Raw genomic sequence first — 18,270 nt, 5'->3', positions numbered from 1 at the left:
GATTCCTGCAGGAAAAATCATCTATTTTGGGCAATCTCGCATCCCCGGCAGCGTTCTCCTGCCTCCCGGTCCTGCTGCAGCGTTCCAGCCTCCAGGGCTGCAGGGGTTGCTCAGCTGTTGCCGTGGCAACGGCGTCTGCACCAAAAACTCCCGCATTTCCCCCAATTCCGGGTGGGGTTTGTGCTCCCTGGACGCTGCGATGCTGGAGGGGATGCCGAGTGTGGCTCGGGTCTGGCAAAGGGAGTGGATGATCCTTTGGATCCCCCTGAATCCAGGAATTCCTGAATCCAGGAATCCCCCAACGTGATGCAAACAATGCTGGGGGGCTCAGAGAGAAGGAGCTCCCCTTCTCCCCAAATTAAATCCCACGAAGCTGTGTTAAAAAAAACAAAAAAAAAGGGAAATAATCCCTCCCCCCCCCCCACCCCTCAGCAGCAGAACTTCCATAAAAAACCCAGAATGGGGAGATGGGCCATAAATCTGAGAGCAGGCATCTCCATCCCTGACAAAACCAACAGGTTTATGTATCAGCTTGGCTGTTTCCCCTCAAATTTACAGCTGACAACGTGCCTGAACACAGCAGGGATAATTTAAACCTGGCTCCAACCTGCCTGGCTCCCTGCAAAGGGAGAGGGGAACACGTTTAGTCCTTTTTTTTTTTTCTCCCTTAATTTTAAATTTCATTCCAATTTGGAATAAAGGCAGTGATTTATGGGTAAAGGAAAGCACAGCTTTATTTTAGGGCCGTGACTGCCAAGTGAAAAAGAGCTGTCATTGAGGATGGTAACACATTCCACAGGAGCAGGGTTTGTTTTATTCCAGGGTAATTTCTCCCAGAAAATGAAACCCAGCCTTGGGTTTGGGGTGAGGGGGAAAATCCAGGGAAGCAGAAAAGGGAATGGGGCAGGTTTGGGATGTGCTGGGTGAGGAGCAGTCCTGCCACAGCTCCCAGTGGGCTGCAACATCATCCCTGGGGTCTGGGGGGGCTGAACCCCACAGCACAATGGGGAACGGGGGGAGGGAGAGGGGAATGGTTTGGAACAGGATTTGGGAGGTGGGGATTGAGGATTCTGGGCTGAGAACCACAGGGATGTGGATGGGGGTCCTGGGCTGAAGGTTGGGGGTCCCAGGGTTTGGGATAAAGGTCCTGGACAGGAGTTGGTGCTCCAAGGCTGGGGATGGGGGTTCTGGGATGGGGCATTGTGCCCCAGCTCCAAAACCTTCTTTACCACGAGCCTTGACTGTCCCTAAAATCCCCACAACTGCCCTAATTCCAGATTTCATGGGATGGTGGTGGCTCTGCATCCTACTCACCCCTTGACCCTGAGGTGCTGAATCCAGCTGCACCCCAATTTCACCGATTTCTGCCCCAAAAGAGCAGCAGATCCCAGCACCACCAGCCTGGAGCTGCAGCTCCCCCCCAGCCCTTTTCCCCTGGATGCTAATTCCAGTTTGTGCACGTTCCCCTGGAGCTGCCCGTGGTCATTAACCTCCTGCTGCCGTTAATCAAGAGGACTTTGTTAATTAACAGCTAAGGATGTCTCCAGCTGAGCAGTGCAGGGGTGGGATTGGGGTCACCTGGATGCATCCAAGGATTCTTGATTTAATATATTGCAGCTTCCCAAAGCTCTGGGGGAGTGCAGCGCCCTCCCCTCTATGAACAAAATATCCAGCACTGCAAAAAACCTGAGGAATGCTGACAGGATCCATCCTCAGCACCCTGGGAGATTCCAGATCTGCACTCCTGCAGTATTTCGGGAATATCACAGGAATTGGGGCAATACTGAGTTGCATTTCTCTGCCACTCTGCCAAAAAGAGAAGAAAAACCTGGCTGAGGAGGCTGAAGTTTTCTGAGGAATGTTATTTTTTTCCCCCCCCGCTTCTATTTTATAGACATATAAAAAAGTGCTTTTTTAGCGCTGCCTGGGTGAGCTGTTTGCTGCCTGTCTCAGTGGGTGACACAGGAACAGAAATCACCGATATTTTTGGGGGAGCTTAATTCAAAGCTAACAAACAGGGTCCAGCAGGAAAAAAACTCAAGTGGATTTTCCCCTTTTCTTCCCAAACCCTGTCAGGATGAGGAGAATCAGGAACAGGAGGGGGCAGAGCAGCAGCGCTGGTGTCTGGATGGATGTTGGGGTGGAGCACTTGGATCATCCATGGCAGATCTCCCAAAGCCCACCCAAGAGGCTCAGATCCCACCTCCAGCCCCATCCCTCTGCTCCTGAGCTCTTCCCACAATTCCAAATTGGACACCAGGCCTCAGGAATACACACAGGGAAGCGACTGCTCAGTGAAAAACCCCGGGATCCTTCCCACTCCACACATCGAAGTATTTGTCTGGAAAACAGAGGTTTTATTAAATAAGCAAACAGCTACAAAGATGCACCCAAATATTTGGGAAGCTTGGGATTGCCAAGCTGCCATTACAGGGATGATTTAACCCCAGGGTAAGTACCAAGGCACTGCTTTTTTTAATTTTTTTTTTTTTGGAAAGCTGTTTGGAGTAATAACAGATGGGCTTGGAAAAAACACACACCAGGATTAGTGAGGAGCATCCTGAATCCATTATGAACACCCCAGCACCAGCCTGAGGGGCCGTGGGATGGCATCCAGTCCTTGAGGCTTCATCCCACAGTTCCCACATCCAGGCCTTCTCCAAACCCTGAGCCCAAAAAGCCCCAGAGGCTGCTGGCTCTGGGTATCTGGGCACATCCCATTCCCACTACTCCCTAAACAGATCCTCTGCAAGTTCTGTGTGTCCATCTGTCCCGTCCATCCCATCTGTCCTATCCCACTCCTAATAGGATCCTGGCAACCTTCCAGCAATATTAATTAAGTACTGGGGAAAACGAGCAAGAGGAGCCTCCTCCCAGCACCAGAGAGGCCCTGCAGCTTCCTCAGGGAATACATCTTCCATGGGTATGGATCCATGGATTTTGGGTAAAAAAATCTCTGTGAATTGGGGCTGGGAGTAGCCCTGGGCTTGGCAGTGCTCCCTGGGGAAGTGGGTGCATCCCAACCCCAGGAGACACAGGGACAATGCAGGTGCTGAGTGTCCCAGCACACGGAGGAGGTGATGAGATCGAGGTGGAGCAGTGAGGAGCACCGGGGCGGAGAGGAGGACGGATAATCCATCTGAAATCCCGAGATCCTGACATCCTGAAATCTGAAATCCTGGCATCCTGAAATCCTGACATCCTGAAATCCCGAAATCTGAAATCCTGGCATCCTGAAATCCTGACATCCTGAAATCCTGAAATCTGAAATCCTGGCATCCTGACATCCTCAAATCCTCAAATCCCTCTCCTGCCACAGGATTTCAGGATCTGCTGCCTGGAAATAGCTCCCTGCCTTTTCCTGGGGAATGTCTCTCCATTTTATTTTCCGTTTTCTGATTTCCAAGGAAAGCTATAAATAAATATTTCAGCTTCAGTGGGCACTTGGGAGCAGATTCCCGACTGCCAAAACCTGCACAAATCTCCACGAGGGACCTCCTGAAATGTCCCCAGGGCCACTGGGGGCTGCCCAAAGCCAGCTCCAGGGAGTGACACATAAATGAGGGTAACACCAGGGTCGTGGTGAAGGAGCTCTAATGGGGAGGGAGCTCCAAAATTAACCAGGTGTGAAACTGGATTGAAGTGGTGGCTCGGCCCATCCTTGGCTGCAGAGATTGGTGTGTGGCAGCAGAGTCTCCCAGGAGATCCCAGAGTGTCCCAAGAGGTACATGAGGGGACAGCAGGTCCTCCCCAGAAGCTCATTCCCAGCTCCTGGGCCTGTTCCTGGTCCCAAACACCCACCTTTCCTGCAGGGTGTACCGTATGGAATGTGCCCACCAAAAGGAGGGTTAAAAAGCCATTTCAAATTGACCTTTCCCTCCTTCTTCTCCCAGTTTTCCATGCTGGTGACCCTGTGCATGAGCCCAATCCCCACACTGGAAGGTAGCCCTGGGTCTGGATCACTTAGAAGACATTTGAGACTTCCCAGTTCTTTGAGGTGGGGTATTCCAACCTCTCATAAGGGCACTTCTCAAAAAAGTCACAAACGCCTTGTTCTGGTACCAAAATACCTCAGGAATTTACCATGAGGAGCCACACTCAGACATGGGACAGAGCAGTGTCACAAATTTGGCCATGGCACAGGAGATGCATTCCTTATATCCTGCACCCCACTCTGGAAACACCAGGAAAGCCCTTCCCAGGCCAGGGAATGCACAGTTTGGATGGGAATGCCAAAAAATATTTTCTTAATTAGGCACAAGGATTTTTGTATTCCCACACAGGATCAAGGGTGGTTGCATCTTCTCCATACCTTGGGGGTCTCCATCCCCTGCCAGCCCCCAGGCAGCAACACCAGTCAAAAATGGGCTGTAGGACAGTGCAGGACAATGCTTGGCCACACCACGGCTGGTGACCATCACAGCGCCAACACCAGGGGATCCTGTCCCTTCTGCAGGCTGAGTTTACACAACTGTTGTCTCTTTCTCAGTCATGGAGGAGATCTTGGAGAAGCTCCTGTGCACGATGCTGGAGTGTCCCGTCTCCTCGCTGAGGGCGTTCACCAGCCTGGAAAGGAGGGTCACCTTGAACTTCTTGAAGTCCTGGCCCATGAAGACATAGAGGACGGGGTTCATGCAGCTGTTGGAGGCTGCCAGAGCCGTGGTGAGCGGGATGAAGATCTCAAACACAGACCAGGGCACCGCGTCGGGCACCGTCTCCAGCAGGTTCAGCAGGTGGTAGGGGCTCCAGCAGAGGAAGAAGGTGACAATGATGGTGACAATGATCTTGAAGGGCTTCTTGGACTTGGCCAGGCGGTTGCGGCGCAGGTTGAAGACGATGGCGACGTAGCAGAAGGTGATGATGGTGATGGGGAGGATGTACCCGGCCAGGAACCTGGTGATGGTCACGGTGCGGTGCCTCACCAGAGCCAGCCCTTCGTAGGATTTATTCCTGGAGAGGGAGAAGTTGCTGAAGCAAATCACGGAGCTCCTGGTCTGCGCCGTGTCCCGGAAGACGAGCGAGGGGCAGCTCATGACGATGCCCAGGGTCCAGATGACCACACAAACCCCGTAGGCCAGGTTGGTGGAGCGGTGGTTCTGCGACCACACCGGGAACACCACGGACACGTAGCGGTCGAAGCTGATGGTGGTGAGCAGCAGGACGCTGGTGTACATGTTGAGGATGAGGAGGAAGGAGTTGAGCTTGCACATGACTGTGCCGAAGATCCAGTGGTAGCTCATGGCCGTGTAGGCGATGTTGATGGGCAGGAAGATGTTGAAGAGGAAGTCGGCCACGGCCAGGTTGAGAAACCAGACGGCGTTCACCGACTTCTTCATCTTGAGGGTGATGATGGCGATGACAAGGCCGTTGCCCAGGATGCCCAGCACGCAGGACACACTGTAGATGATGACGGACAGGATCCTGGTGATGTCCTTGGGGTCGTGGGCTGGGTCTGCCCACGCGCCGCCCGTGTCCTCGTAGGTGTAGTCGGGGTAGTCGCTGTAGTTATTGTTGAGGCCGTCCAGGTAATCGGACAGGTTGGGAAGCGCCATCGTCCCTGGGAATGGCAGCTGATCCGTGAGATCCTGGGGAGCTGGGATGCTGGGATCTGCAGCCAGGGATCTCCTGCTGGGCAAACACTCAGTGTTAATCGCAGTGAGGAGAGCAGGAGGGACAATGGCCCCCAATACGTGTGGGCATTGGGGACAGGGAGAGAAGGGACAAACATGCGGGAATGGGGGATCCCATGAGAACCCCACTGGTCCCGAACAAGATGCTCTCGCAGCTCCTCCCTGATTTCCACCCCCATCCGTGAGACATCAGGACGTGATTCAGTCCCTCAGCTCCACCAGGATGTGGCTGCAGCCTCATCCTGCAGAAAACGTTGATTGCCCGCCTACTTCCAGGGGGAAAACCGGGATAATGCTCATTAACAGCTCATCAACAGCTCTGGCTTTCCAATCTGCAACATATTATGGCTCCTCTCTCTTTGTTTTTTTTTTGTACTGAATTGGACTGAAAACCCAAAGGGAAGCTCCCCCCACACCCCAGTGACACCGGGCACCCTCTCACCTGTCTCTTCTCTGTCGGGATGGGGGACAGGTGACACTTCAGCGCCCCAGGGCACAGCGGCAGCTCCCTCCACACCGGCCTAAGGCATGAGCTGTAACATTAAAGCCAGGATCAAAGAAAAGCCACTCACCTCCGGATGTGGGGTTAAGGGAGGAAACCCAATGGGGTGTCGCAACAATTAACCCTGTGCAGCCTCCCTCGGGGGACTGTGCTGGCCTGGGGACCCTCCTTGCCCTGAGCCTGAGGAAGGTGGGGTCCTGCCATGATCCCAGCAGCTTTTGGGAAAACCCAGGACAGAAATACCATCCTGTACTCTCTGACCAAGGACCCAACACGAGCAGCATCCTCAGGTGCACACAAAGAACCAATCAACCACAGGTTGCTAATAATTAAATAGTAATTAATTCAAGGTATAAATGAGGTGCACATTGTCTGCATGATCTATTTTATATCCTGCATTCCCACAGGGTTGCTTTCCCGATTCAGTTGATGCCCTGCATGTTTAAATATGTTAATTGTGGTAAACCAGCAGCATCACCTGCCAGTGTCAGAGTCCAGGCTCCAGAGCCTGGATTGAGGGGGTTCAACCTCTCCCCTGTGAGAATCCAGGATATAAAACCTCCTACCTGGGTCAGGGGGGTTAAAACCAAAATCTCCAAAGCCTGACAAGAAGCACAGAGCATCCCACCCGGATGCGTCCTCACAGGAGGGACGTGGGGACGCCCAAGGACCCTCCCTGTTCCCGAGGAATTTCACCCCAAAGGTCCCTGAGTGTCGCCCTCCCGCCAGCCCTGCTTTGAAATTCCCATGGTGTTTGTGCTGGAAGCTATTGTTCCTCCCTGGCCTTTTCCTGCTGTTCCTTCCTGCCATTGCTGCTGCAGGGGCGAAATCCCACCCTGTCACCTCCCCCTGGCCGAGCTCCTGGGCACGATAAGCAGCCAGAACAAATGAGATTTGAGCGCAAAGTTTGGGAACGAGCTGGAGTTGGGGAGAGGCTTTGTCCCAGGAAAAGCTCGATGGTCACAGAGATGAATTAAAGTCGATGATCCGGTGGAAGGAACAGAATCAGCAGAACTGACTCTCCCAGAGATGTTGATGGTGATTAATGAGGCATTGCTTTATGGAGCAGGGATTTCAGGTCATCTCCTTCCCAAAGGCTGAGCTCCAGAAAGGTGGGGGAGACCAGAACCCCATATCCATCCCACTCCACCCCATTGCCTCATATCCCATCCCACTTCATTGCCTCCCATTGCACCACACCCTGTTGCATCATATCCCAATCCCATCCCATCCCATCACCCGGAGAACCCCAAAGCTCCCTGGACTTGCTCCACAGCCCCCTTTTCCACCATGGTGTCATCCATGGGGCAAGCGAGACACTCCCACCCCTCACTCCCACCCCACATTCAGCCCCTGCTCCAGAGGGACAGAGGAAATTCCCACTCCTCCTCCCACTGTGTCCACTTCCATGTTTTCAATGCAAAACCCTCCCTTTAATATTATTTTTAATTGCTGGGCCTGATGATTTTCAGCTCATTTCAAAGCTCGTTTTATTGGATTATTTATCTGAATTCTCTGTTAGTTTTCCCCTGTCAGGTTGGGCAGGGATTGGTCTCTGCTCCCAGCTGGGGTGAGGATGGCAGAGAGCAACGGGAACACCAGGACTCTGCTTCCCTGTGGGATTTAGGAGAGGATGGGTTTGTTTCCAGGGCTCATGAGGAGCAATCCCAAACTCCACAGGAGCAGCAGGCCAATCCCACCACAAACATTCCAGATGGGCTCCAGGAGCCCAGACCTGGGGGAAAACTCACCCAGCAAACTCCCACCTGCCTCTCCAAAATTCTCCCAAAAATGGAGAATATCAGGAGCAGCTGCCTGAAACCTCCTCATTTCTCACAGCAAAAAAACTCCAAAGTCTGGGAGGAAAGAAAAAAAATGTTAAAAACCACATAATACTAAGAGTGTTTCAGTGCTCCTCTCCGGGCTGAAAATTCCCTGCTCAAGCCAAAACCACTGTTCTCCCTTCAATCTATTCATCTTTGTCCTCCTACCTCGACAAAAAGGAGCAGAGGGTTTACCCAAAATAGCCTTTTCTCCGTCATTCCCGCAGCTGTGTTTGTCTTGGTACCCAGGGAAGGCCGGGTGGGATTCCCGACGGGCGGCTCGAACACCGGCAGCATCCCGGCACATACCGGGGGAGGAGGATGAGGTCAGGGATGTTGTTCTTGGGAAGGCAACAGGAAACCGAGAGAACAGCAGAAAATGTTCAAATCCAGCTTTTCTGGGCGAAAAAAAAACCCCTCTGCCCTGGCCAAGGCAGACGGGCGGGGGACGGATGTGAGCGGGGAAAGGCGGCGGGATCGGGCGCGGGGAGGGCAGGGGATGCTCGGGCAGCGGATCCCGGCGGGCAGGGCGGTGCCAGAGCCCCGCTCCAGGAGTTTGCAGGGATGGGCAGGCTGCCAGCACCGCCTCCTGCCCGCCGGGCCCGGCTTTTAGCGGGGCAGGCTGAGGAGAACTGATAGAACCTAATCAAATCAAATCAAATCAAATTAAATTAAATCAAACCAGCAGAGCAGCTTTTGAGTACATCAGGTCCTGCCTGAGCTGTCAAAGTGCATCACGCTTTGATGGATATCGTGAAATGAATCCGGGCTGGGACCTGCCAGGGTCTGCAGCTCTGGGGGAACTGGGGAGCCCTTGGGTGGGTGTTTGTCCCCCCTAAAACATTCTTGTCCCCGGCACGGGACAAACAAATCCCCCGCGAGCAGCCGGGTCCGTGCCCGCCCTGCTGCCGCCTCCTCTGCCTTTCCCTCCTTGGAGCACTTCCCTCTCCTCTTCCCATTGAGGTTTCCGAGTTCCCAGCGCACCCCAAACCCCAAAGCCGCTTCCTGCGGGCGTGGGAGGCGCGGGCAGCTCCGGCACAGCCCGCGGCAGAGGGGAATTGCCGGCAGATGTTCGGAGCTCAGCTGTGGGAAGGGCTCGGGGTAAAAAACGGGATCTCCACGTCCCTCTGGAGCTGCTGGGACCAGCCCCCCACCGAGCCCTGCCACAGTGTCCATCCCTGGAGGGCAGGGATGTCCTTGGGGACATGTGGCAGGTGCTGGTCCCAGTTCTGTGGGGGTTCACAGCTCTGGCTGGATCCCAGCATCCCTGAGAATTCCACGGCATCCCATGCCCCAGGGAAGGTGGATGGAAGCCCCATCCCAAGCTGGCACCCGAGGCCACCCCACCAATACCCACGTGTTTCCAGCCCAGGGTTACACAGGAGGGACATCCCTGCAGGGATCCAGCTGCCAGGAATCTCAGGGAGCAAGGCACCAAATGGCAAAGCAGCTCTGGGTACCCAGCTCCAATTCCCCTTTATTTTAGCCGGTGATTGCCATGGCAACAGATGCCACAGGGATGAGGCTGCCCAGCATCCCACTCCCCACCGAGATACCCGGGATGAAGCCCCCATTCCTGGGTGTAAATCGACCACCAGCCCATCAAGAGGGAGCTCAGACCTCCAAACCCTGAGCTCCAGCCTGCCCAAAAGCTGCTCCTGGATGATTCCAGCCCTGCCACCACCCCTGACCCCTCTGTCCCGCTCCAGCAGGCTGGGAAGGGCACAGGGATGTGGGATGCCATGGGAGCAGCAGCAGCAGGCTGAGAATGAGCTCCTGCCAGCGGCTGGAAATTCTCCCAAACTTCCCCCAGCACCTGGACACCCCCAGGGCAAAGGAAGGAGGCACAGCTACAGGGGAAACTGAGGCACAGAGGGCAGTGGGAAGCTTAATCCCTACCTGCATCCACTCAGACACATCCCAGTTCTGCATGCTGGATCCGGGACCCCCCTGTGCAGCAGCCTCGGGCATCCCCAGCCTGTCCCTGCATCCCTGAGGCCGCACCACGCCCGTGTGAACGGCACAGGAAAAAGGGAATAGCTGGAAAAGGCAGCCTTTAAAAAGCTGCTGTGCCCAGGGTGGGACAGAAAAACATGAGTCAGTGTTTATCTGGGCACAGCCAGCCAGGCTGAGCAGGACGGGTCAGGATAGGACGGGATGGATCCCACAGATCCTCCTGGCCACGGTGTGGGGGTCACCCCCATGGGGAAAGCGCTCCCAATCCTGCCAGAAAAAGGGGTTTAACCTCAAAATTTGGGTCAGGAAAGGCCCCTCCCAGGGTGAAACTCTGGCAGAGGAACCCGGCCTTCCCTGGCACCAAGTGTTGAAAGAGCCACCCTGTTTGTAAAATCCCGGCCTTTTGCTCCATCCCTTCTGTTCTTGGGAAGGTTTGAGGATTAAAGGGGAAAATTTTGGGCGTTTTCACCTACACAGGCAAAGATTTCCTTGAAAAAGGGCAGTTTGTACTTCTGAGCTGCCTAAAATGACTTGGCTTCAAAGATAATGAAAGTTCTTTCATCTCCTCTGCTCTCTTCTAATAATCCAAGGTTTTCTCCTGGCACTTCTCAGGCAGTAAAAAGACAATAAAACCTCCCTTTTTCAGAGCATCCTCCCCGCTACATCCCAGCAGTCCAGTGATGCTGTCCCTAACCATGGCTTGGGCTCTGTCAGGGGACAAAACCTTGGGGACATCGCTCTGGATTTGGGGCATACAAAGGGAAAGAAAGCCAAGGAAACAGAAACAGGGCTGCAGGAGGGACGTGACCCCGCAGGGGATGTGGCATGGCTGGGGACAGCAGGCTCAGCCCCCCCCGAGCGAGGAAGTCACCCCGGATCCATGGGAGCATCCTCCCAGCTGTGCTCTGTGTCCCCAGCTGAATGCTGATCAGCACAGCAAAGAAAAGCCACCCTGTTCTCCCTGTCCCCAGCCAGGGGACACTGCCACACTGTCAGGGCACCAACCCCCCCAAATTCACTGCCAGCTCCTCTCCCTTCTGTGCTGTTTTCCCATCCTGCGGGCTGCAAAGCCCAGCTTCCAAAAGAGGTTGGGGTTTTAGGGAAAATTAGGAGGGTTTGGGGTGAAGGACAGTGGGATCCCAGAGATCCCAAACCCACTGTATAACAACAGGGCAGCAAAAAACCTCAACTGGCTGCAAATCTCCAGCAAACCCTTCCTCCCAAATCCCTATTAAAAAAAATACAAATTAACAAATATATATAAACCCAGAGGTGTTTACCTGAGCTGGATAAATCCCAAGGGAATTTTCAGCATTTAGAGGCTGGCTCAGACATCTCTGCTTCTCCTACAGCCCCGTTAGGGCTGGCATGGGAACCACCCTGGGCTCGTGGCTTTGGCACCCAGCTGGAGCTGACACGGATATTGCCGAGCCTTCTCATCCCGAGGAGAAGCACATGGGACGGGAGGATGAGGAAAATAAATGCAGCCCGTGGAATAAACCAGCTGCTGGCCTCAGCAGAGCTGCAGGGGGAAGGGGGAAGCTCTGGGGGAGGATGTTGAGTTTGCAGAGTTCGGCTGGACACAGAAGGGGATGTGGCAGCAGGGACGTGTCCCATCCACCACGGCTGCCCACAGTGCCTTGGGAGTCTCCTGGGAGCCTTTGGGAAGGGTTTGGGTGTCCCTCATGGTGAGCACAGCCAGAGGGTCCCCTCGGGCTCCTCCAGCCTGGCTGCCCCTCATCCCTGCTCCCCAGGCACCCCAAATCCATGCCCTGCTCCTGGAGGCTCCTGGCCTCACACACACCGGAGAAGGGGAACCCAAAGCCATTCCTGGGGTGCAGGGAAGAAGAGAAGCTGCTCATCAGGTCCTGCCCATCCCACAGTGCACTCCCAGTGAGGAAATCAGCCTGGCCTGGTTTGTACCCCCAAAGAGAGGGTCACCAGCCAAGGGCTGTCCCCAACCATCCTGACCTCCACCCTGTGCCTGCCAGGAGCTGGAAACTGCCAGAGGCATCCACGGGGCAGCTCAGCACCAGCTGTGCCTGGATGGACACAAATCCCTGCCCTGAGCCAGGACAGCTCATCCAGAGGGAGACACAAAACACCTGGAGCAAAATCTGCACCGTGCTGGCTCTTCCACCAGAGCCCCCACCTGCTCTGTGTCACCAAGATCCATGAGTTTTCCGGGGGACAAATCCCAGTTCCCTCAGAGCTGGAAAAGCACCCCCCACGTGTGACCAGGGGACAGGAGGTGATGCCAGCAGGGAGTGGCGGCAGGTGGGAGGCAGCTCGAGGCCCCCAGGGGCCCTGAGGTGGGGACATTGACCCCGTCCCACGCGGAGCAGCTCCCGTGAGAGCCCAAAAAGAGGAATCGGAGGCACTGCCAGCTTTGCACAACTCGGTGTCGCAACATCGCCCAGCTGAATCAGGGCTGAAAAAATGCTGATGTGCCGGTTCGTGGGGCTGCTACGGGGAAAGGAGAAGCCCCAGAAGTGTGAACCGGGCAGGGATGTGCCAATCCCACTGTGGAGCCAGGCTGGGGACTCGTGACCGGCTCCTCGGTGTCCCTCTCTCCCAGGACCCCCGGGATGGGGTGGCAGCTCCGGGATATTCCGCACTTGTGCCACCTGCGCTGGGTCCCCAGGTGCAGAGGAGCTGCCCCGGGACAGTGGGAAATGCAGCCCAAAGTTATAAAACCCATGAGAAACGGGGACCCAGCACAGGCTGGATGTGCCCCATCGCTGTGCCACCACATCCCGTCCCTTTTGCTCCCCCAATGTCCCCACCAAGTGACATTTCCCGATACCTCGTGCGGTGCCAACGCTGTCCCGCTGCTCCGCGCTGGGCAGGACGAGCTGGGGGTGCCCTGGGTGCCAGCGGGATCCCATTCCCAGGCGGATCCCGGCGTGCCGGGGCAGACACAGGCACGGTGCCGCTCCCCGCCGGTTTTAAGGGAGCGGGGAGGGAGTTGCATCCATCACCAAGGTTTTCTTGGCAGCGCCCGCGATGCTCGGCGAGGCAACAGCTGGGAGAGGGTGTGACGCCGGGAGCTGGGAACGCTGGCCTGGATCACAACCCAGCGTGAGGAAGCAACAAAGCTGCTTCCCCAGGGGCCTCCTTTCCTGTGCCGCCCCCCGGGCCGTCCCACGGAGGGATAACGGAGCCCGGAGCACCCCGCGGGGATGCTGCTCCAGCCGGGAGCACAACGGGAGGCAGGTGCCTGCCAGCCCCCCTGGCTCTGCTGTCCCCACCCTGGGTCACCCGCTGTCCTCTGCTCCCCCCACCGCCCCCAACTCCTTCCAAGACGTTGAGTCACTTCCCTTCAGGCAAAATCTGGCTCCCAAACGCCGCTCCTGCTGCTCAGGGGCTGCTTTTTCCCGATGGATTTCATTACCACCAGGATGCTGCAGCTGCTTCCAGGCATCCCCCCCCAGCCCGCAGAGGCTCTGTGGTGGCAGCTCTGTCACCCCCAGCCCCTTTGACACCTGCAAGAAAAGTTCTTTGGGGGCCACAGAGGGGCTGGGAGAGGCTCCAGGGTCCCCTGGGTGGGAGGGATGGGAAAGGCTGGATGCAGGGATGGGGTTCAGGGGACAAACAAGAGGTTTTCGGGGCAGCCCCCCAGACTGGGAGCACTGAGCAGCACAGCCCCCACCCACACAGAGCAGGAGGTTTGGATAACCCCGGGCTTGATGTGGCACCAGGAAAATTCCTTCCTTCCCCACGCAGATCCCACGCTCCCAAGCCTCAGGCATCCCAATCCCAGCATCCATCCCAGTCCCAGAATCCATCCCAGTCCCAGAATCCATCCCAGTCCCAGCATCCACCCCAGTCCCAATCCCAGCATCCTTCCCAGAAGGATAAGAGCCAGTGCAGGCGTTGGGAGCAAAGGCAGCACAAGGAAACACAAGGAAATTTGGCAGGGATGCCCTCTCACCCTCCTCCAGCCCAGAAAAGGAGCAGGATTTGCCCCACTGGGACACCCCAGCACCAGCAACACTGCCCTGAGTTTGTCACCAGCCATTCCCCAGCAGAAAGGAAGTTCGTCTACCACAGGATACTAATTAAGGCTAATTAATTACCCTCAGCTGTAAAGACAGAGCAAAAAACATCCTGGATCCAGCCAGCAAGGGACAAAACCAACCACAAACTGATGGGATTTCCTTTTGTGTGTCCGGAGTCCAACGGTGTCACCAAGAGAGGCTCAGCCCAGGCAGCTCCGGGTGGCACCAGCTGGGACCTGGAGGGATCTTTGGGTTTCCCAAAACCACCCCAGGGCCTGCTGGGGCTGGGAATGCTGGGCCATGGGTGCTCCTGCACGTGGCCTTGCCAAGGGCTGAGCTCAGGACATCGAGCAATGACCGAAATCCCGGCAGATCCAAGGAGTCCGGAGCCAAGACCCGGCACAATCCCAGTGTTCCCAGCAAGGCCAAGCTCTGCAGCCCCACAGAACCAACCCACCCCTTGGCACTGCCCCCTCTCCCAGGCACCTGCCACCTCCCCACATCCAGGCAGGATGCAGGATCCTGGTCTCACACTCATCCCTGTGTTTAGCCAGATGAAAGGAAAACACGCTGACTTGGGATGCGATTTCCCATCCCGAGCCTTTGTGGGTTGGGGTTTCCCTCCGGGGCTCAGCACAGCCCTGCCGGCAGCAGCGCCTGCGGAAGGACAAATCCCCGTTCCCAGGGCTGGGGATGGAGCAGGATCCGGGCAGGAGCGGCCGTCGGGAACGGCAATTCCAGGCGCAGCCTTTGGCAGTTGTCATGCCCTTGGCAAGCGCCGAGTGCCACCCACACCGAGCAAAGCAATTAAAGCTCTAAATTGATTTGGGCTGATTAAACGCCCTGGAGCAGCTCCCTGCCGAGCCGGGATGCGCGGACGGGGTCGGGATGCGCGGATGGAATGCGCGGATGGAGCCGGGATGCGCGGATGGGATGCGAGGATCGGGCCGGGATGCGCGGATGGGGTTGGGATGCGCGGCCGGAGCCCGGCAGGTCCGACTCGACCCCTCCGGTTCTCGCCCTTTTTCCCTCCCACACAGGCGCTGGGAACCCGCCTGAGTCATCCCGAACCAGATGTGGCAATGAATGGGGAAGAAATCGGAGGAAGTTTGGAAGTTTTCCCTCTCCGGGGGAGCTTTCTCAGGCATCCAGCAGCACTTTCCCTCGCCCCGGGCAGAGCCGTGGGGATAAATGGGAATGGCTGGAAAAGGAGCTGAGCTCAGCTACGAGGACAAGAGAGGAGGCTCCCACTGCATATCCCAGCTCCAAATCCCGGGTTTTAGAGCTGGGATTGTGCCCAGGGATAGCTCTGCCCTGCCTTTCCCCCAGGGAGCTCATCCCTGGCTCCACACCCGCTGCGGTCCCGAGCTCCGGATCCCGGCACCGCCTCCCGATCCGGGCTCAAACTCCCTGCACAAATAGAGAAGCCACAGACAGGATGTTCAGGAGACGGCTCCCGTTCCCTTTTTTCGCTGATTTGATACAACCACGGAAAAAAACCCAAAAACCCAGTCCCAACCTTGTGCAACTCGAGTTTATAAATAGCCCCAGAAACACAGCGGGGCTGGGACAGGGTGGCCAAACCCCGCTGTGCTCCTAAGGCTGGCACCTTATCCTGCTGCATCCCAGCCCTGGGATGGGCAGGTCAGGGATCTCCACTTGTTTCAGCCCCCAAACACTCTCACAGAGCCTCCCTTTACCTCCAATCTTGCATCATTCCCATTTTTCCGCTTCCCTCAGAGCTGTGCCAGGAGCTGGATCTGAGCGATGCACACCCACAGACCAGGGGAGAATTCCAAGTTCATGGCTCCCAAACCCCACCCTTGGCAGAGGAGGATTGATGGGAACATTCCCAGGGCACAGCTGGGCCCTGTCCCATGGATTCCCCCACCTGTGGCATCACCCACCTGCTCCCATCCCCACCCTGCTCCCCAGGAGTGATGGAAGTGCCACATTAGGAGATTTATCCATGATTTCCAATTCCTGCTGGAGCTGTCAGAGGCCACTGACAGCTCCTAGAGCAGGGAAGAGGAATTGCCAGGCATGGACACTCCGTTGTTGCCTTGGAGCCCCTCAGCAGGTGACAGACAGGATGTCACCTGCCCAGGGATTTATGGGCAGAGGTGGCATCAAATCCCAAAGTGGTTGGGTTTGGAAAAACCTTAAACTCATCCCATTCCATTACCTGCCATGGACAGGGACACCTTCCACACACCAGGCTGCTCCAAGCCCCACCCAGCCTGGCCTTGGAATAAGAAGTTCCATTTAAAAAATAAGAAATTCCATTAAAAAAAAGAAATTCCATTAAAAACACCTACAGGGCTCTGGGTTTGGATGCTGCACATCCCACTGGAAAATGGGAGATGCTGACAGGTTTCAGTTCCTTGTGCTGGGAACTGCTGGAGCTGAATTCAGGCTCATCTTTTGCCCTGAACCCCTTCAGCATCATCCTAAAATCCTCTGGATGTGCTTTTCCTGCTGCTGGATGTGCTGAGGATGGAGGGGAGTATTCCTGAAAGCTCCCAGCAAAAAAATCAGTGGGATCTGGCTGATAAAACCCCTCAGGAAACTCCCAATCCTTTAAGGCACCAACTGGATTTGTCTTAATAACAATGACTTAACAATAGACTCCTTCAAATTCCCAAACATCCATATGGAAACCTGCTTTATTTATGATTTTATTTTCATTAATAAACCCAGTTTTCCTTGCAATCAGCATCTGGGAACTCACCATTCCAAGGAGCAGAGCTTTGCAGGGACAAGTATTTTTGAAGTTGGCTTTGCCAATGGCCCCATCCGCTCCCCATCACTGGGATGGGCACAGGGACAGCCCAGCTCTGGGCTGGGAAGCAGCTCCTTGTGGGAAGGTTCAGCATTCCTGCCAGCTCTGAGCAATCCATGCCTTTTTCGGGGTTTTTTTGGCTGGGGGTGGCCTTGGTGCAGGTTCCCTGGGCTCCAATTGCCCTGGAATTTGTAAAAATAACAGCAAAATATGTTTTATTGCTGAGCCTTTGCCAGGCTGGGATTATTTCTGAAATGAGGCAGCACTCAGTGGTGCCAGGGAGGTGTGGGGGAACCTGTGCCCTCACTGGGGCTCCCCACAGCATCTCCCTTGGATGGATCTGGATCACTGATCCCAATATCCAGGACTCAGCCCTGTGCTGGACACAGAGGAGCCCAGTCCCAAAACCCAGCTGTCATCTCAGAATTATTTAAATAGATCCAGAAATGTAGGGATCTACCCCGAGGGTGCTGTTGATGGAAGCCAGATCCACTAACTCCAATGAATTCCTGATTTTTATTCCCTAAACAGTGCAGAGGGAATCCCTGTTACCCATGGCCTGGAGGGGATGGAGAAAGTCCCCAGCACAGTTCCTGGCTGATGGAGAATGGAGCTCACATCCAGCTGCTCCCAGAAGGATTCACACCTTGGGAATACCTTATAAATCAAATGGGATAAATTGAAAATTCGGGCAGGACTTGAAATAATTCACCCACTCTCCCTTAAGAATTTTGGGGAAAAAGCAGGTTGGGAAAAGGGAATTTGGGATACCCTGGCTGGATGTGGCTTCCCTGGCACATCTGGCTGGGGAGAGGATGTCCAAGGAATTAATTCAGTGTGGAGATCATTGGAATGTCAGGGGACCTCTGGTTTATCCCTGGCCTTCAAGTGCAGGAATTAATTCTGGCCATGGAATTCTGGTCACTTCCAACACCAGCAAAAGCTGCTTTCAAGGAGCCACAATCCCCAAGGGAATTAAAACTAAAAACTAATTAAAATTAAAGAATTTCCCTGGATATCCCGCCTGGAATTTGGGGTATCCCTCACTCTGGCATCTTCTCAACCCAGCAAATCCCCAACACCTGCAAAACAATTCCCCAGTGGAAAACAGGGAGCTAATGGGATTTAGGGGAAGAGGAATGAGAGGCTGGATGTAAGCAGAGCCAATTAGTGGATGGGTCAATTAAGAGAGAGGTGATGGGATATTGGAGATCCCAAATCCCTCCTTGCTCTGAGGATCCCACCTGCTCGTCTCCCATCGTTGCTCCTGGAAAATTCCACCATGAAGGATTGAAACGAGTCATTTATCAATTAAATGTGCGCTCTGGCAAATTAAAATCTGTCCTCTTGTTTAATTAATAGGGCAGCTTTATATTCGACAAATTAGGGAGCCTCTTGATGAGCTAATTTGTTAATTAATGGAAGCCTGGAGGCTCTGCCTTCATTAGACGTTGGCACATCCAAAGTGCAGCTCCTCCTTCAGGAGCCCTGGCAGTGGGTTTGCCATGGGAGAGCTCCTGGCACGGCTCCTGGCATTCCTGGGATTTATGGCAGCAGTGCATTCCCCTTCCCTTCC

The 18,270-nt window shown here is 55.1% G+C and overlaps 1 protein-coding gene across 4 annotated transcripts; it reads right to left on the bottom strand.

Annotated features, from left to right (window-relative positions):
- Window positions 1–2,455: 2,455 nt before the first annotated feature.
- CMKLR1 (chemerin chemokine-like receptor 1) lies at window positions 2,456–12,991 on the bottom strand. 4 transcript variants are annotated; one of them, XM_030958887.1, is made up of 3 exons: window positions 12,718–12,991; window positions 6,073–6,163; window positions 2,456–5,628 (listed from the first exon to the last, which is right to left on the bottom strand). In XM_030958887.1, the coding sequence occupies exon 3, from the start codon at window positions 5,550–5,552 to the stop codon at window positions 4,464–4,466; it is 1,089 nt and encodes a 362-aa protein (XP_030814747.1). In that variant the 5' UTR covers window positions 5,553–5,628; window positions 6,073–6,163; window positions 12,718–12,991; the 3' UTR covers window positions 2,456–4,463. The 4 variants fall into 4 exon arrangements, with proteins under 4 accessions (XP_030814747.1, XP_030814748.1, XP_030814749.1 ...); XM_030958888.1 differs by having other exon boundaries at window positions 2,456–5,625; XM_030958889.1 differs by lacking the exon at window positions 12,718–12,991 and adding an exon at window positions 11,192–11,361.
- Between the last annotated feature and the right edge of the window lie 5,279 nt (window positions 12,992–18,270).

Source organism: Camarhynchus parvulus, chromosome 15 (assembly GCF_901933205.1).
Source record: "Camarhynchus parvulus chromosome 15, STF_HiC, whole genome shotgun sequence".
Lineage (NCBI taxonomy): Eukaryota > Metazoa > Chordata > Aves > Passeriformes > Thraupidae > Camarhynchus > Camarhynchus parvulus.
Note: the sequence above shows the minus strand (reverse complement) of the source record. Positions and strands in the feature narration are given on the sequence as shown.